The sequence below is a fragment of the Budorcas taxicolor genome, chromosome 19 (genome assembly GCF_023091745.1).
Source record: "Budorcas taxicolor isolate Tak-1 chromosome 19, Takin1.1, whole genome shotgun sequence".
Classification (NCBI taxonomy): Eukaryota; Metazoa; Chordata; class Mammalia; order Artiodactyla; family Bovidae; genus Budorcas; species Budorcas taxicolor.
In genome coordinates, this window is record NC_068928.1 from 51,282,078 (window position 1) to 51,302,590 (window position 20,513).

A 20,513-nucleotide genomic window follows, 5' to 3' on the forward strand; every position below is an offset into this window, starting at 1 on the left:
GGGGAGCCGCTGGCAGGCTCTAAAGCCTTCATTGGAGTACGGGGGTAGTGCTCTGGCCTGTCAAGCTCTTGATCAGGAACACAAGAGGAACCTCACATGATGTATTCCTTGCTCCCAGTCACCTCTCCTGGTTTGCTGTGATCCACCGGTCAGGAAGCAACAGTTAGAACTGGACATGGAACAACAGACAGGTTCCAAATAGGAAAAGGAGTACGTCAAGGCTGTATATTGTCACCCTGCTTGTTTAACTTATATGCAGAGTACATCATGAGAAATGCTGGGCTGGAAGAAGCACAAGCTGGAATCAAGATTGCCAGGAGAAATATCAATAACCTCAGATATGCAGATGACACCACCCTTATGGCAGAAAGTGAAGAGGAACTAAAAAGCCTGTTGATGAAAGTGAAAGAGGAGAGTGAAAAAGTTGGCTTAAAGCTCAACATTCAGAAAATGAAGATCATGGCATGTGGTCCCATCACTTCATGGGAAATAGATGGGGAAACAGTGGAAACAGTGTCAGACTTTATTTTTGGGGGCTCCAAAATCACTGCAGATGGTGATTGCAGCCATGAAATTAAAAGACCCTTACTCCTTGGAAGAAAAGTTATGACCAACATAGACAGCATATTGAAAAGCAGAGACATTACTTTGCCGACTAAGGTCCATCTAGTCAAGGCTATGGTTTTTCCTGTGGTCATGTATGGATGTGAGAGTTGGACTATAAAGAAAGCTGCGTGCTGAAGAACTGATGCGTTTGAACTGCGGTGTTGGAGAAGACTCTTGAGAGTCCCTTGGACTGCAAGGAGATCCAACCAGTCCATTCTGAAGGAGATCAGCCCTGGGATTTCTTTGGAGGGAGTGATGCTAAAGCTGAAACTCCAGTACTTTGGCCACCTCATGCAGAGTTGACTCATTGGAAAAGACTCTGATGCTGGTGGGGATTGGGGGCAGGAGGAGAAGGGGACGACCAAGGATGAGATGGCTGGGTGGCATCACGGACTCGATGGACATGAGTTTGAGTGAACTCTGGAAGTTGGTGATGGACAGGGAGGCCTGGTGTGCTGCGATTCATGGGGTCGCAAAGAGTCGACATGACTGAGCGACTGAACTGAACTGAATCCACAGTACATCCTGTGATGTCATCTTTCTCACCCACTAGACTCTGTGCTCCACAATGGCAGGGACCATACTTGGTTCTGCGCAGACTCTGAGCTTAGAATAATCCTGAAAAACTGTTGATGAATGCATGGACCAATCAATGAATCAATGCCTATTCTCCCTATAAGACTTGGAGTCCAACACTGGTAGGAACCATTTTATTTTCACACCCACAGCAGCCAGCAAAATGGAATTTGTTGCGCTGAACCAAGTAGGAACGGTTTTCATGATTCTGCCTCCCCCACTCTTTGACCAGCACAGTGACTGGATTTGTGGTGGCCTCACTCAAACAACAATGACCCTAATGCTTCCAAATTCTCCTGAAGACCCCAGAACTTTATCTTGGGGCCTCTTCCAATCTCCATGTCATCTCTGATGTCTTCCACTGGGCTAGACAGAAAGGGAACAAGAGTCTTCTTGAGTTCAGACCAAGGAGAAGGAAAGAACAATAAAAATGCTCTATTTCTATAAGCCAAATTTGGAGAAAGGTATTTCTTCTTTAGATAATAACAAAGGCAACGTTCCTAGTATTCCATGCTGAAGGAGACAGAAAACATAGTTTTCTCTGGAGAGAATCACTACAAATAACCAGCAAGCCCTCCTTGCTCCGCACGCCCCAGGTCCCATGAATCACGTGGCGACAACACTACAGCACAGGCAGAATTTTTAGAAATAAAGATCGGAAAGAAAGATAGTGAATGGCTTTGAGGCTTAACAGACAAGCAAGACTTCTTCCATGCTTCCTATGAAGATTTTCCTCAAGTTTTTAATGATTTATATCACTTTTAAAGGAAAATTTTCTTAAGATGAAATAAGAACAGTAGTTAGGAGGCACCCTAATAATTAGACAGTGTCTTCAATTAGCTTCCCTGCCTTGCTGGGTTCTCCCTGGGAAACCTGCAAGTCTTTGATGTGGAACAACCAGCAAACCACTAATTAGGATGACAGGCTGGAATTCCAGGCCCACGGTCAACAATGGTGGAAGTGTTTAAGAGACTTGCTTTCAAATATCTTAACTGACAGAGAAAAAGAGGAAAGAAAAAAGGGAGAAATGTGGAAAAATACTGGATAGAAGGAAGTCTCCATGTACGCAAAAAACAAAGCAAAACAAAACTTTCTGTTCCTTGAGAGGGGTAATGCTGATTAAAGCTGTATCAATATTCTGAACATTCATTTATAAAAGCACATTTCTCCTTGTGAGAAAAATTCCAGGTCCTTCTGAAGGAAATGAACACTATAAATTTATCTCAGGCACTTTACGGTTAACAACCCACATTATTATAAATGCTCCATCCTCGAATCAAGCCAGCTTTGAACAGCATGATTCCTTTAGAGACCTGGGCTCTTTTCTCTTCCTCATCTCTTCATTAACCGACACTTCCTAAAAACTGCCAAGGTCAAGGATTCTGAATACTGCTAAGTGCTTCTTAGAAGATCAGCTGGGAGGGAGAAAGGGGAGATGGTCAGGGAGGGAAGGAGGAAAAGAGAAAAGGAAGGAGGGGAGAGCAGGAAGGCAGAGAAAGATGATGTGGGGAGGCGGAGCTAGGGAGGAGGAAAGAAAGAGGAGAGGGGAGGAAGTGGAGGGGCAGCAGCAGCTTTGTGGGGGAGGGCCTACCGCAGCACCTGAGGCAGAAAACCAATACTGGGCATAAAAATGATTTTCTCAGGTTTTGCTTTTGTCCCTTAAAGAGGAAACAAAAATGAACACAGCTAAATGCACTTGTCCTCAGAATTAATATGGATTGGTATTTCTTGCTATATATCATGGAGAAGGTAGGGTGAGTTGCCTCCAGCGCCCCTTTCAGGGAGCCGGGAAGCCTAGACCATTGAGACTGAGTGAGCCAGCAGCTGTCCTGCAGGAGACTGCACAGGAGAAGGGCGGCCTTCCAACAGGGGCCCTGGCCCAGCAGCAGAGCCATCAGGACCAGGGCAGCAGCTGGGCCCCACCTGAGAAGGTGAAGATGCACAGACACAACCAGCAAGGCCCTTCCCAGGCAGATCCTAGCAGCAGTTCTGCACATCGCACCAAAAGATGCACAGTCCTTCTCAACGGATTGTCTGCGGACAACAAAAAACTGTACACAGCCAAATTTCCATTCTCTCATTCCCAGGGACACACAGAGCAGGAAGAACAAAAGAACCCAAACCAGCCAAATAAATCCGAAAACCAGTGCTGAGCCAAGGAGACGTGAGTGCCACAAACAGGGCAAGCTGACCTCAGGCCAATTAGGGTCTTGTCCACACACACACAGACAGACACACACACACATATGCACATCACTCTTCAGAAAACAAGCACACAGCTTGGCCAAGACAGGGCTGCCTCTGCAAGATGAGGGGGTTGTCATCAGGGAGGGACTCAAAGGGGTTTTAAAGCCACAAGTCACTTTCTCTTCCTTAAGCCCAATAATGGATAAGCAATTAATTTGATTAATTTCTAAACCATGCATGTATTCCATAATAAGCACAAATGGCCTACCTCACTCCCCACCGCAAAGGAAAGTATATTATTTGAGAGGAAAATAATGCTCAATATCTAACCTAAGAATTCATACAAAGACAACCAAACATCTCCGAGCTCATTTATGTTCATATTTTCATGTCTCCAGAGTATTTGGAGAAAACTGTAAATAAGATTTCTCTGCAGATTGCCTGGCTCTGCAAAGAAAAACAGATGATTTTTGTCATTTTGTCAATTTAGAACTGCTTACAAAATATAACGGAAAACATAACAAGTACCTCATGACCTGCAAATCCATTCCTAGGTATTTACTCAAGAGAAATGAAAATATATGCCCACGCAAAGGCTATTACATGAACCCTCCAGCAGCTTTGTTCATTGCAGCCAAAACCGGAAAAAACCTGCATGTGCATCGGGAAGAGGATGGGGAGACAGGTTTGAGTCCATCTGTGAGCTGAGACGCTGTTCGGTAGTAAAGGAGAAGGGACTGCGGTAAGTGCGACAATGTGGGTAAACCTCAGAATCATTATGTTGAGTAAAAGAAGGCAGACACCAAAGAATACCCACTGTGTGAACATTTGTATGGAGGTCAAGGAGGGACAAAAGTAATCTATGGTGACGGATGGCTGCTGGAGAGTGGTTTCCCCTAGCCAGGAGGAACTGGCTGGGAAGGGGAGTGAGGGAACTCTTTGGGTGATCCAATGTTCCACATCTTGTTTTGAGAGGTGATTAAAGGGGAGTGTACAATTTCATCAAACTACTAAGAGCTGTACATGTTACTATATGTATTTGCGTGCGTGCTAAGTGGCTTCAGTCATGTCCGACTCTGTGTGACCCCATGGACTGTAGCCTGCCAGGCTCTTCTGTCCATGGGGATTCTCCAGGCAAGAATACTGGAGTGGGTTTCCCTGCCCTCCTCCAGGGGATCTTCCTGACCCAGGTATCAAACTCTTATCTCTTGCATTGGCAGGTGGGTTCTTTACCACTAGCACCACCCGGGAAACCCTACTGTATGTAAATGACATCTAAAAATAGCTTGTAAAAAACTTTGTAGCATGACATATGAAAATGAGATATTCTAATTTTTTAGAGATTTAAAGACATGAAATACATAAAACTGAAAACAAGACAGACTTTTCTGTGCATCTCCAAATTTGTTGTTCTGACTGTGAATTACTGAGCCCAGTGTTCAGGGCTGGGAGTCCCTAATGGTACAGAGCACCGTTCTGAAGTCAGGAGACTCCGGACAACTCTTCATCACAGCCTGTGCCTCAGAACCACACAAGATACCTATACTGGAAGGACCCAAAAAATCAGCGACAATGTAAGAACCAACATGGAATGACAAACAGTATTCTCAAACTGGATTCCAGAAATCCACTAGAAAAGAGAAGGGGGAAAAGTTCCCTTTCACAGCAGCAACAGAAACTCTTAGAAGAATCTTTGTGAAGAAATCAAATCATCAGACCTCATGGAAAGACATAAAACAAGAACAGAACAAATGGAAAAGCATACCCTACTTATGGTTATAAACTCACCAGTTCTTAAGTTGGTCTATCAGTTCAGTACCATCCCAATCAAAATCTCAACACAACAGTGGTGAAGAATAGGCCCTGGTGGAGTTGCCATAAACAAGGAGAGTTCTGGGGCCCCCACCTTCCCTGAGATGCACACGGAGTCCTTGCTGACCCCCTCGTGCTGTGACTCGGAACCACTCTGGCCTCTGATTTGTTTGGCTGAAGACTCCAGGAGCAACCCTGACTCTGAGCACAAGTCCCTTTCAATCTACCCCCCAAATCTCCAAGCCAGCCCCATAGGATCCCTAACGGGCTCAAGCCAGAGCATCACTATCTCCATCTGACTTTGGAGCCCCAGAGCTCAGGGCTGACACAGAAGGAAAGAGACTGAAGTCAGGTGGGCAAGCTGCCCCTTAGAATGTGTGAAAGATGAGCAGGGAGCAGAGATGAACTAGGGGAAGGCTGACGAGGGTGAGAGGAACAAGCACCCTCCTGTGGGCAGTGGGCTGGCTGGAAGGAACATCAGACCAGAGGGTGGCTGGGGTGGGGGTAGAATGTGATCCTGTTTTCACTTGCTAGTTTAAGCAGGCAAGTAAGCGACACCAGAGCCTGCGGTGGGTGGGGCGGGTGGAGAGGATGGGAAGAGGGGACTGATGTAGCAGTGGAAGGAGGCGTGGGGCGAGAAGGTCCAGGATTCCAGGGCAACAGGCAGAGCCAGCCAGTAGCCATGGTGGAAAGGGGCTTCCCACACCATTAAACTTCACGGAGCCTGTCTCGCAGTTCCACTCCTCCAGGGGTGTGGCTGTAATTTATATCAAAGAGATGCTCCTACTTCACAGAACATAAAAAGCCACAGGCTGAAAGACGTGCCACTGCTTGACGCATCACTAAGGGGAAGATGTTGCCGACCACACTTGGCACGATGTTTCCTTATCAACTGGAACTTACAGCTAGTATTTAGTGAAAGAACTACTGTAAACTGAATTGGGCAGGTTTATCCTTTATCACCCCTGTATGTACCTGAAAAGAAAAAATAAGCCATAGCCACTGACTCGGGTATTCCCACACTTTCCTTCACAGAGGCCCACTCTCGGTGACCAAAGGTTGGGAGTGGGGGAGATTTGACATCTCCATGATGGTCTCTGGGCTTTCCTGGTGGCTCTGCAATAAAGAATCTGCCTGCCAATGCAGAAGCCACACAAGATGTGGGTTTGATCCCTGGCTCAGGAAGATCCCCTCAAGGAGGAAAGGACAACCCACTCCAGAATTCTTGCCTGGAAAATCCCATAGACAGAGGAGCCTGGCGGGCTACAATCCATAGGGTTGCAAAAGGTCGGACACAACTAAGCATGAACTCACACACACGGTAGTCTCTGGGGGTCTTTCAGGTCACTGATTCTGTCCTTAGCACTCCTCATCCAGGACCCCTACTCGCTCCACAAGTGGGCCTTTTGGTTACTTTCCAAAACACTAACTGCTGTCCAGTCATGCCCCATGTCAGTACTGATTATAACACACATCCTGATTCCAGAGATGTTAATGTGAAGAGAATGAGCGCCTTAGAACTGACAGCTGATATCGTCATGGAAATAGGTTATAAGGTGGAAGGAAATTTTCATCAAAGACCATGAATAATTGAAGAATCAAATGGAAATTATAGAAAAGAAAAAATATAATCAAGAATTTGGGAGGTTGGCTGAATAGCAGATTGGATACTGTAACAAAAGGGGATTTGAGAGTTATGAGACAGGTCAGCAGGAAATATCCAGAAAGAAACACAGAAAGAACTAAACCTGAAAACAACCCACTGAACAGAAAAAAAACATGGGACACAGGGAAAGGACCAAACATACTCTAACCGAGTTCTAGGAGAGAAGGGACACAGGTGGTATCTGAAGTGATACTAACGAAAAACATCAAGCCTTGTGATCAAGAAGTGCCAAAAAGGATAAATACAGAACCCAAGAACACCTCAGCGAAATTATGAAAACCAAGAAAGAAGCTTTTAAACCAATGTTGGGTGGGGGAAACCTCAGAAAAACAAATATTAAGACTTATAGCCAACTTTTTAACAGAAAGCCTGAAGCTGAGGGGGAAACACTTTTAAACTTGTTTAAACTGGAAAAAACAAAATCAAACCACTACCAACAAAAAGCCTTTATTTACATCAAAAGAAAGAAACTGCTATAGAATTCTGCACCCAGTTCCAATCCATGGTCCAAGGAACTAAGATCCTACAGGCTGCACAGCGCAGCTAAAAAAAAAAAAAGAAAAGAAAGAAACAAAAACCACTCACCTCTAAAAAGATCATCTGACTTTAATCGTTAATACAGACTTTTCTGTTTCATTAGATAGATAAGAATAAACCCATGTTAGAACAAGAGCAATTTAAAGCTGAAATGAATTTTAGAGATGTATCCAAGGTCGCAATTATTCAGTGGGATTAAAACAGTTCTCCCAACTCTCAGGCAAATGCTGTGCTGTTAAGGAGTTATCATTAATTAAAGAACAGCTTTTGTAAAACAAAGCAATTTCGTTATGGTGATGGAGGCAGGAACACCCTCTCTCCACACTAAACTACCCCAGACTGCACTCCCTTTGAGTTCCATATCAGTAACTCTAGGGAAAGTACAGAAAAGTAGACACCACTAGTTAGATGGTCATCTTCCTGTAAAGAGGACTGTAAACTGATGCGCACTTCCATTATCTGCAGTTCTCATCCTGAACTGGGTGGTCACTTACCTATTTTTTATGTATTAAAAACAATGACTTTCCATATTGATGAAAATACTAAACTTGTAAGTAAAATCACCATTTCCTCTCATTTGAGGCTATACCAAGAACCTACTGCATTCAGCCAAAGTGGCTCTTTACCCACCTGTAACCTACAGCCAGCTGGAATCTACACTGCACATACACACCCTCAAAGTACCTAGGCCACTTGGACAGGTATCACTTAATTTTAGAATGATTTTAGGATGATTAGCCCATCTCTATTCTTTGGGCAGCAATCCCTTTAAGACAGGCTATTATCTTCCCACTACAGGATCCCAACCTAGACCGCATATTAAAAACCAGAGACATTACTTTGCCAACAAAGGTCTGTTTAGAAAAAGCTATGGTTTTTCCAGTAGTCATGTATGGATGTGAGAGTTGGACCATAAAGAAAGCTGAGTGCTAAAGAATTGATGCTTTTGAACTGTGGTGTTGGAGAAGACTCTTGAGAGCCCCTTGGACAGCAAGGAGATCAAACCAGCCAATCCTGAAGGAAATCAGTCCTGAATATTCATTGGAAGCACTGATGCTGAAGCTGAAACTCCAATACTTTAGCCACCTGACACGAAGAACTGACTCACTGGAAAAGACCCTGATGCTGGGAAAGATTGAAGGCAGGAAGAGAAGGGGATGACAGAGAGTGAGATGGTTGGATGGCATCACCAAATCAATGGATGTGAGTTTGAGCAAGCTCTGGGAGTTGGTGATGGACAGGGAAGCCTGGAGTGCTGCATTCCATGAGGTCACAAAGAGTTGGGACACATCTGAGCAACTGAACTGAACAGGATCCCTCACATGAACATTTAAGGTGCTATCCATGACCAGTGTTTATTTTTTTTGAGATGCTTATCTTTTTTTTTCCTTAGAATATTCAATAAAACACTTTCCTTCCACTAAGACATCGTAATTTCTCATCAGTTGTCTTAGGTTAAATGCCTGTAACAAGCTTAGTTATTTCGATGCATGGAGTTGATAAACAAAGTTAAAGGGAACAGATTTGCTGAGCAGAGACCTCCCAGCACCATCCCCCGACACACATTGCCTCAGGTGACTATATAAACTGCACTGCCCTAGGGGTGCTGCCCTCAGGGCGGTGCTCCCCCACTGTACAGCTCTCAGAGGGACCAGCCCTCCCCATCGACTTAAGCGAATCTCTATGGAGAAAATGAAGGCTGCCCCCAAGGTGTAAAGGGCTGAAGGAAGGCCTCAGGCAACAGCCTCTCTAGATGCTCACATCACACACACACACACACACACACACACTTTCTCTCTCTCTCTCTCTCTCTCACAGAAATAAGAGAGGCCAAAAGTGGCAGCACAAACTGCATGTGGATTTCACAAAGCCAGTAACATGTGTCCTTCTGCTTCACACAGTCCCATTGCTACACTAAGTGATACTTGGGAGAACAGCTATTTTAAATCAGATGCCTATTATTAAAGTCACATGAGTCATGATTTTTAAATACAGGGGATAAAGGACTTACAGTAAAAGTCTTCTTTAGCATCTACCCCAAACTCACCATGGCAAACGTTTTGTGCATCATTTCGGGGATTACCTGTGTAACTATGTGTTGGTGGGACAGAAGTAATCAATAGAGCAAGATGCCACAAAGCAAATGGAGATGGAGAAAAACTAAGGCAGCCACAGGCTCATCTGCCATCACATTCACTCCAGAGCATTTGAACGAACGGAAGGATGGGCAGATCAAGTGATCAGGGACCAACCAACCAATCGATCTACTCATACATACATACAAACACTTCCATGTACACACACATCACACACACCTACACTATTAATTTGATGAGAAGAAACAGCTGAATTTCTCTAAGTTACACATGTATTTTCTAAGACTGCTGAATACATTTTCTTCTTGTGCTTTGCTTATTAAATTTATCATATTTCAGTACCTTTTCATAATAGAAGTCAAACAGCCTGAGAGTTCTGTGTTCCTCCAAAGTCTGAAATCTTTTGGAGGAAGAAGTGGGAGAAGACCTCTGTGATAACGTTCTCTATTTCTTCTATATTGATTGATTGATTTTGAGTTTCTATCTTTTCTGAGGTCAGTTACGGACATTTGATTTTCCTAGAAAATCATGCCTTCCACAAAGGTTTTCCAACTTACTTACAAAGTTTTGCAAAGTGCTCCTTGATGACTCTTTAAATTTCCTCAAATCTTGAGCTATTTCTCAATTATCTAGGTTCTCTCCTTGACTTTTATTGAAATTTGGCTGAAAATTTTTAAAATCAAAACAAAACATAACTAAGAATCCATCAAGGAACCTACCCTACATTCAGAGCTTTAAAGGAGAAACTTCTGGGGCTTCTCTGGTGGTCCAGTGGATAAGACTCCACACTCCGAATGCACGGGGCCAGGTTTGATCCCTAGTCAGGGAACTAGGTCCCACATGGCACAGCTAAGAGTTTGCAGGCCACAACTAAAAGATCTTGCATGCCAGAACTAAGACCTGGCAAAGCCAAATAAAACAAATATTTTTTTTAATAGAGAGAGAAACTTCCTTGATGACACTGACACAAGTCCTATATGACCCTCTTGGTTGGGCCATGTGCTTTACATCCTGTTCACAGCATTATTCACAAAAGCCAACAGGTGAATACAACCCAAATGTCCTTCAATAGATGAATAAACGAAATGTGGTCTAACTAACCAACGGAGTTTAAGTCACCTATAAAAAGGACTGAGTCACTAACACATACAGCAACATGAACCACATGGATGAACCTTGAAAGCATCACACTAAGTGAAAGAAGTCAGACACATAAGGCCACATATTATATGATCCCATTTATAATGTATGCTATTGAATTTTATCTTAATTTTTTAAATAAATATCTACTGTATATCACACTAACAAGTAACTCCTTGACATTTAAGAGCGGCTATTCAGAAGCCTTTGTGAATCCCCAACTCACATATATCACTGTGACATATGGTTTAACCCTGTAAAATGAAATCAAGATAACAGGAGTGGCCATTTCACTCTAATCCATTCTCATGTCGCCCTTGATCGACACTCTGTTGTTTGGCTGGAATATAATTTGACAACTCTTCTCAGTTACACATGGTGAGCATACGGTGGGCTCCCTGCCATCTCTAAATTTCACATTCCCTTCTTTAAAGCACCACATCTTCTACTTTCTGACTTAGAACCAAGCACTTCCTCAGACATCTTTATCTCCATCCTCGCACATCCTCCAGAGCTGTTTACACAGGGCTCTGCATCCTGCACCTCCAGGTTAACTCAGAAACAGCCTTGCACATGAAATTTGTGAATGCTGAGCTGTGGTTTTAGTCCTCAAACTGACAGCATTTGGTCTTCATTTGCAATCTGTCACACACAGAGAGATAACTGTCTTGTTAAAAGGAACAAGAAGATGAGAGACGACGTCCGGGAGTAGCTTGTTAAGGACAGAGTTAAGGCTGTGTTTGTCTCTGAAAAGTCGATCCTTGAGGTAGGTCAATTCATAGAGGAGAGTGGGGAAAGGAGTCAGCCAGGCAGGAGAGGGGACCTGGAGAGAGGGGGCACCCCTGGGCGATGTACTTCACTCAAAGGGCCTCCACTCTCAAGGAAGGTAGGGATCTGCCCACAGCACTGTGGCCCCTCCTTCCCCCATTAAGCTTCCTTGCACATTTAGGTGACTGTATATAGTCCATGGGGTTGCAAAGAGTTGGACGTCAGTGAGCAACTTTCACTTTCACATTTAGGAATCTTAAAAGTTGAATAGCAACTTCTCAAAGTGACATTTCTAGAAAGTAGCAAAGCCAAAATTCAACAAGCCCAGGTTCTCTGCCTGGTGACAAGGCCATGAACTCACCCCTCCCCAGAAAGAGCCAGAGTTCTAGTCTCGTGACAGGCAGTTTATCCTCCAGATGGCTGCAAAACGATTTCCTTCTTCTTCTTTTATAATATTTGTTGTGTTTCTGAAAGAATGCCCAGGTCAGACCTGTGAATGCTGGTGGAGGGATGGCCAGGTCTGTAAGCTCTCTTAGGAAAATCAATGGGAGATAGAGTTGGTAGGGGGAGTCTGGAATATAATTTGACAACTCTTCTCAGTTACACACGGTGAGCATACGGTGGGCTTTGCAGGACCTCAACTCCACATTCAGAGGCTGTTTCCACTCCCATGGCCTCTGGGGAAAGGGAAAGACAGGAGGTATGTGGGCAGGGCTAAAGAGGACCCGTTTGGCTGATGAACATAAATCAGAATTCACACTGAACACGGTACATGGAAAAGCTGTCAGGTGAGCGGTGATTGAAAAGAGGGGTGAAGATGAAGTCTGGGAACACTGTCAAGGCCAAAGGAAAATATAACTAAAATGTTTGTCACAGGTACAAATCTTAATGTTCGGGGCAGAAAGGACTTAGTGAAACTGTCAAAACACAACAGTTAACCCCAAGAACACCAGAAGTCTTTGTCTACACTGTCATGCAAATTTAATGAGTACAGGATGCAAAGTGCTTCACACCAAATACTGAATTATGTAAACTGTGAGCCATCCATCCACAATTCTGCCTTTGGCTATGAGTCCTCCTTTGCAGTCTGTCACAAAAACACCAACAAGGTGGATAAAGCCCAACCTTGGGACCCAAGAAAAGGAAAGGGCCAATGAAGGCAAGCAGAGGGAGAGATGGCTGGCCTAGGGGACAGCAGAATGGGAGTGACAGTATGACGCTGGCGTTAGGGCGGCCCTCAATCTGCCTTACGGGGCCATTTTCACTGGCTGAACTGCACTGTCAATTTGGGACTTGCATCATGACGTGACCCCAAGCAGAGTAACTACAAGAAATAACCCACCTTGGTCTATTCTACAGATCTCTTCAGAGCACCTCCCAAGTGGGAAACACGGCCCAAACTTTCTTCTGTGAGTTTTTTAACTGGCTCTGAAAATCCCAAGAAAAGAAGGAACCCACATGCATGAGGTTTTCTGCTGCATCCCAGTACAGAACACATTCCACAGCACTGAGGGGGCAGGTAAGGACAGTTGTCTGATTAAGAATACCTGCTGCTCTGCCCCTGCTCTCACCCCCAATGGGGCAGGCACCACAGCCTGTGGGCCACAAGCCATGTGACCACCCCAGGAAGGAGGCCAGCAGGGGCAAGTCACCCAGCAGTACAGTGAGCTCCAAAGCCCGACCCAGCAAACTGAACTGAGAGCCCATTTCCTAACACTCACCAGTTTAACGGTCAGTCCCCAAAATGCCTGGCAGCTGAATTCCTCCTCCCAGAGGTGGGCAGGCTGAGCTGTCAGCCTCATTTCCGGGAGCAGTCAGGAGCCTAACTCCAGCATCCTAACCACAACCCCACCAGGAAACACTGCTGCACAGTGTTAGGGTCTGCCAACAGCAGCTGCACCTAAACCCCAAAGATAAGCCAACAAATGCACAAAACGTGAAGAACGCTGTCCACTGGCCCTGTCATTCCCCTCTTCCTCCAAACTCTCTCCTCCACCACCAGGTAGAATCATGGCTACAGTTCACTTGCACATGTTCTGAGAAGATGCAGGCAACTCTGTGACCAACACTGAAGGAAAGGGCAATGGTCACTTAAAACACAACAATTATCTCTGCTTTGACGATGGACCAGGTGGTGGAGGGTCACTTTGTTCCAAGCAGATGCCTACCCTTATACATACTCCGCCTGGTGGGAAACACTCTGAAAATGTGTCTTTCTAACAGCAAAACCAACTTTCGAACTTTCATCCCTTGACCACTTGATAGACTTGAGAGGCACAATGAACTGAAGACAAGGCTGAAATTGAGCCTCTGCTACGTGCCACGCAGCAAACGTCCTGCATGTGGTACCGAAGAACAGTCCCCAGAGGATTAACTGAGGTTGTGGAGCACCTTGGCTTCCTGGAGCCCCAACAACCGCTGCACGAGTCCCCAAGGCCTGGTGGAGGAGGGTGCACTGCAGCAAAGCGCCACAGGGCACTCTTCATCCCCTCTCACAGATACACACACAGGACGGCTAAGTCAGGGTCATTTCAGACACTTGCTGGCACTGGAAGTCTTGCTAAATGCCTTCACTTACCTTGGAAGTTATGAATATTCCCATTACATTTGTTTTCAAGCCACCCAGGAAAACAGCCCAAGCAAAGGTGCTGTGGTCTTGATGGTGGTTTGGAAACTCTTTGGGGAAAGAACAGAAGACCGACAGGACCCTTTGTTTGCCATCTTCCCCTGGCCCTAGTGCCTAAATCACACCTTGTACTAAACTGCCAGAACCCCCAATTTGTTAGTAAGTCTTAAAAAGATATATTCTTCACTGTAGACGCTCAGCTTTATAATCTCCTGATCCATCTCCCAATAAAACTTTCAGTTGAGACTTATGATGAACTGAGTGAGGTTTATTTAACTGCAGGATTTTCAGCTGAAACAACAGTTGGCATTTTTCCTTCAAGCTCCCATAGAAACACAAATTTATGTACCTACAAGGTAATAAGGCAAAGTCTTAAATTTAATCAGAAGAAATATTTCACCCATGGCAAACTGATAAATTATTTAGAAAGGGGGGGCTCAATCGGCCTGGCAAGGAAATCTGGGCCAGATAGTCTGGAAGCTTCAGACAAAAACATCATCATCAAGGTGTCTCTAAACTCCTTCTTCACCCCAAATCACCTTTATCAAAATGTTTAATCTTGAACAATCAAAACCAGAAAAGTAGAAGCTTTCTACTAGGAGGAAGAACTAGAAGCATTTTAACACCAGGAAGGAAATCAACTCATCAAGGTACCACTCTAATGACGCTGACAGGTTTCCAGTAGTTTATTCTCTGCACTCCCTGGAAGGGAGGGAGATGGCAGGATTCCCCAGCCTGCTCCCTTCCACGGCAGTGTGGAGGCCTGCGAGGACGTCCACAAACACTAATGAAAATGACCTTATTTCCAGTGGCCCAACCTTTGTGAGTCTTGCAGTACAGGATACAGAGAGAGAGAGAAAACCAGATCTATGGGTGTCGACATCAAAGGTCTAGAAATTTAATAACGTTCCCATTGTTTTATTGCAGATGCAATCAACCTCTCTTTATTACTGCAGAAAACTCGAGAGCCCTGTAGAGTGCAATAAAGTGGTGTGTGTTTCGCTCTGCAATGTTTCAAAGGACCCTGATTTATAGTTAGAAACCAGGCGCCCACACGTAAACATCTGAGCTCAGTGACTGCCTTATGTTTTGCGCAAACTCTATGAGGCAGCATGAGGCTGCCACCACACTCTGAGAACCACCCCATCGGATGCCAGGCCTCCTTCCCTCCTGTAAACCCACATGAAGGTGTGCAGGGCAGAGAAGTGTGCACTTGCATCAGGACACGCACCATTACTGCCCAGTGCATGTGGCACAGCCCCATGACCGACACCAGTCAGTCAGTCAGGTATCTGGCTGCACCCTTACCTTAGGCTTGTCTCTGAAATACACAAGTCCCACTAACTAACTGTTTGTAGCAGAAACACTGTAAACATTTTATAATACTTAAAAATGAATGTAATGATCTTGGCATTCAAAAAAGAAAACATTAAGTATTCATTGTTGTGGCTCTGCTTCCTGAATGCAGGCAAAAAGATACCACCCTGTTGCATGAACTGCTTCTTACTAGGCTACAGCTGATACTTTATTCCAACTCTACTTTATAAACCAAGCCAGATGGAATTCTACCGCACTAGTATATTGGCACCTTTGTCAAGGCTTCCAATAATCTGGAAACATTCTCCCTCACCAGCCCTTTGAACCATCTCTCCTTCAAAAAGTTACTTTGGAGATCTTGAAATCCCATTAACTTTAACAAATTTTCTCAGACTAACCACCATCCTTCCAGAGGACTATACCCCTTTGTACCACTGTTGGCCACCTGTGTCCTGGGAAGGTAATTTCTCAGTCCTATGTGTGATCCCACACTGTCATTTTTGGCTCTGCAATCATTTCTCTCTATATAAATGCAGCTTGCCTTACATGCTAATGCCTCTTCCAGATAGCATGGAAGAGCTTTGCTCACAGACAGTAATTTAGATTAAAAATAATAATGATCCTGCTTTAGAAGATTCCATTTACTGTCAGCTAGCATGAACTCGCTGATACCTACCAAGCTAAACTAATAATAAAAAGAGCAATAAATCAACTCTTAGCACATGAAAAAAAAAAATGTAAATCACACCAAAGGGAATAAACATAAAATGCCTTGATATATTAAACATACATTCTGAAAGACTGTATCTTCTATGTAGTAATTCTTTAAAAGGAAGAAAGAATTAAACCAGCAGAGACCTTTCCTATGAAGAATACAATCAGTAGATCTGAATTGATCTGGTAATGTTCTTTCTTAAAGGTGTCTAGCAAAGAGAAAAACAGGAAGTCAAACCCAGAGGAAGGTCAGAAGCAGCTAAGTCAGAAAGGCATTCTTTACATTTTAGTAGTGCTGGCTCTCAGTCTTCCATCTGCCAGGAGCATCTCATCTTCCAGTGTCACCTGCGCATGTTGTCCCACATGGACCATAAGGTGTGTCTGAGCCTCTGAGAGCACTCACCCCTAAGTGCCTGTCTAGCCGGGAGTACTTTCAAAGTCCTCAAAGAACCTATTTTCTACTGATAACACCAGGCATCTCAACTATTTTTAAAGGACCACACCATCTAAATCTTACTGGTCCTCATCCAAGCCCCAAACACACTGCACTCTAAAGAAAAATGCTACTGAATTCTTGTATAAGCCATCAAGAGTAACAAATCTGAGGGAGGAAAAAGCAAAGCCTTTAGACATAGATGAAACTCTCTACCAAGAATTCTAAATTCTTGTTCTAAAGAACAAGAATCCAAGAGGTTTCTCTGGTGGCTCAGTGATAAAGAATCCACCTGCCAATGCAGGAGACCCAGGTTCAATCCCTGATCTGAGAAGATCCCACACGCTACGGAGCAACTAAGCCCATGCACCACAACTATTGAGCCTGTGCTCTAGAGTCCCAGAGCTGCAACCACTGAGACCAAAACTTCTGAAGCCTGCCAGCCTAGAGCCTCTGCTCCACAACAAGAGAAGCCACAGCAATGAGAGGCCCACACACTGTAACTAGAGACTAGCCCCTGCTCTCTGACACAAGAGAAAGCCTGCACACAGAAATGAAGATCCAGCACAGCCAAAAATAAATTTAAAAAGAAAACGAACAAGAGTCCAGTATCACTGACTTGACAAGTTAGAAATGCGAAGCACAAGGACACACCTGAGGCACAGAAATGTTGCGTGACATTAGTCACCTGACACCGTAAGCAAAAGCAGAAATTACCAAGGGTACCATCACAGGCAGGAATATATTCATTCCTGGCTATTCTCTTCTCTAGGAATGTAAATAATCCATGAGGAATTCCCGAATTCCAGATCACATGGATAAATGATCCACACACAAAACTCCTAAGCAGGCAAATGTTCGCCGGTTCTCTGAGATGTTGGCTCCCATTAGGCTCATAACCCTAAAAGTAGAAGCAAAGGCCCACAAGAGGCACGACGGCAGCACCGCTCGCTCAAACCCCCACCCCCCATCCCATTCCATCCTGTAGAAAATTCCAGAACCAGCATCACACAAAGCTGTATGGAAAGAAACCTCCATAAACACCCCAGATTTCTAATTTTCTATTAGAATTATAAAATCTTCAAACTAGTTAATGAGAAAGACTAAAGAAAATAGGTCTTTGGGTGGTTTACAAATAAATTCAGATCTTAAAGGCAATTTGACACAGTTATATTCTATGCCATATTTCTTTCTTTAAAAAAAGTTTATGACATAGGCAACAAAAGACCCAGTAATTGGTAACTGCCTCCTTAAAAAGAACCTTATCTTTTGATTCAAAGACAAAGCATATAATAGGTGTCATCTTTTGAATGTTGACTGCTTTTTTTCTCAACTATTTGAAAATTGAAGATGGGAGAAATAGCTGTAACTAGTTGAGGTTACAGAGTATTACTGAAAATACATTTCCTGTGCAAAATAAAAACTGCAATTTAAGAGGAACATGAAAAATACTTTTTTCCTAAACATTTCGTGGGAAAGCTTAGGCAAAATAAAAATTAGACCATCCAATTCAATGACTCACACTAGGGCACGTGCTTCCTTATGAATCTGTGAAGCACGTCAACAAACAGAAGAGGGAGGCAGGCCTGCCGTAGGGAATGTCCAGTCACTGGATTGTACGAGGAGAGAATCTGGATTCAAAGACTGTTTAAAAGCAAGAAACTATATTTCTCTGTAACAAAGAAAAAGGAGAGCAAATAAAGAGCTTACCCTTGGCTGCCAGTTCTCGTATTGCTTCTGTAAATTTGCACCAATGGTTTCCAGAGCTTTCTGAGGACCCATGGACAGAGGATCTGGGAAAGCAATGAGAAGGAGAAAGTGTTTTATTTGTTCATTTCCTCCTAGCTAAACCTCTCTTTCAGAGTTTCCTCTTAGACAATTCACTTCAAAGTCACCTTTGACTAAAGACAACACAACAGAGCCTGAGGTTTACCTGTGTTTAGCCTGACTTACAGAACTACTAAGCCTCCTTGGGAGGCTAAGAAACCACAACTCTTCATCTTTCTAGGGAAAACTGGTTTTATTACTGGTCCCGTGATTGTTTCCTTTCATCCACATTTGTCATTTTAGCATCTATGGTTCTCTTGATGAGAATGAAAGAGGAGCGTAAAAAAAGCCGGCTTAAAACTCAACATTCAAAAAACTAAGATCATGGTATCCAGTCCTATCACTTCACGGCAAATAGAAGGGGGAGGTGGAAGCAGTGACAGATTATTTTTTGGGCTTCAAAACGACTGAGGACAGTGACTGCAGCCATGAAACTAAAAGATGCTTCCTCCTTGGAAGGAAAGCAATGACAAACCTAGGCAGTGTATTAAACAGCAGAGATATACTTGCCAACAAAGGTCCCTCTAGTCAAAGCCACGGTTTTTCTACTAGTCACGTACAGATGTGAGAGTTGAACCATAAAGAAGGCAGAGAGCTGAAGAACAGATGCTTTCAAATTGTGGTGCTAGAAAAGACCTTGAGAGTCTCTTGGACTGCAAGAAGATCAAACCAGTCAGTCCTAAAGGAAGTTAATCCTGAATATTCATTGGAAGGACTGATTCTGAAGCTCCAATACTTTGGCCACCTGATGCGAAGAGATGACTCACTGGAAAAGACCCTGGTGCTGGGAAAGCTTGAAGGACAAAGGAGGAAATGGCAGAGGATTAAATGGTTAGGTAATATCACTGACTCAATGGACAATCTAAGCAAACCCCAAGAGATAGTGAAGGACAGGGAGGCCTGGCGTGCTGCAGTCCATAGGGTCAACAAAGAGTTCAGACTTCGCGACTGAACAACAATAACAAAATGGTGTCACAATGCAAAAGGAAGCAGAAAACCGTTTCAACAAATAGAAGCCATCAAATAGCTGGTTATGTCCTGTGTGTGAAGACCAACAGAGTAACTGCCAGAGCTAGTCTGAAAGCCTCTAACTCCTGTACCCTCACTTCACACAGTGACCTTGCAGTCAGCGCTCTGGCCACAGCTAATCTGCGGCTAAGAGAACAGAAATGGTTTCCTCTGTAAACAGATACAGGCCTGTCCAGGAGTCACACTGATCAGGGGCAGCTCTTAGACACATCCTCTGAAGAATCACGACAAAGACAACCGGAGGGAGGGAGTTCCAAAGGCCCACGCTGGGGAGGATGAAACCTACACCCTGTCCTCAGACTGCACCCTCTGGAAAGCCTGGCCCCCACCTGCCCCTTCCTCTCTTGGCTGCTCCCAGGGAGGGCCTGTCAAAAGTGTGTGGGAGCTGGAGAGAGCCGCACCGTGCTTCTCCACGCACCTCACCAACGGCCCTCATCAGCAGTGGCAGCCCAACAGCAGCACAGACTCTTCTTCCCTGGGTCTTGGATCAAAATACGGCCACCCAAGGGAAGAGCAGCGACAGCTACAGTAGTCCATCAGGCTACGATCAACAAAGTGAGGCTGTCACATCCAAACCAAGTCCTTGTGGTCAATTAATTTAATGGTTTCCTCTCAATAATATGACAGGGAATGGAAGGGGGTAGGGGAAGAGAGGGAAAGGATGAAGACAACTGAAATGGTGCATTTAATATGACATTTACTAAAATAAACAACTAAACAACTTAAATAAACTAAAACAAAATCCCAGGTGGATACTGCTGACAAATTTATCAGTCTGACACGGGGTGAAGTAAATTTAAAATTGTAGTTCTATCTGAACAAAACACTTCTCTTCTAATGCCTTCACAGGTTTCTACTTAATGAATGAAGGATTCATGAGTGAGTAGGCGGGTGGGTGGGTGGGTGGATAAATGGAAGGAAGGAAGAGTAGATGGTAACTGGTGTTTGCATAAAATTTTAGCTCTTCATAAATCTTGCCTGCAAGCTCTTCAGCATAACCCTCTGTATTTCATGATGCTTAGAACTTGACAATGACATGGACTTAGTCCAACATACCTCATAACAAAGAAGAGAAAGCTGAAGCTTAAAGTGGTCAGACAAAAAAAATAAATAAATAAAGTGGTCAGACAACTTGGTCCAAGGTCACAAAGGTCTTTGGTGGTGCTGGCATTCAGCCAA

General features: G+C 44.1%; 1 protein-coding gene across 3 annotated transcripts in view; it reads right to left on the bottom strand.

Annotated features, from left to right (window-relative positions):
* Positions 1 to 20,513, bottom strand: part of RPTOR (regulatory associated protein of MTOR complex 1) — a 327,706-nt gene that overhangs the window by 223,262 nt on the left and 83,931 nt on the right. For all 3 annotated transcript variants that reach the window (XM_052657407.1, XM_052657406.1, XM_052657405.1), the window contains exon 3: positions 18,189 to 18,271. In XM_052657407.1, coding sequence (XP_052513367.1) covers positions 18,189 to 18,271 — 83 coding nt within the window. The remainder of the gene's footprint in view (positions 1 to 18,188; positions 18,272 to 20,513) is intronic.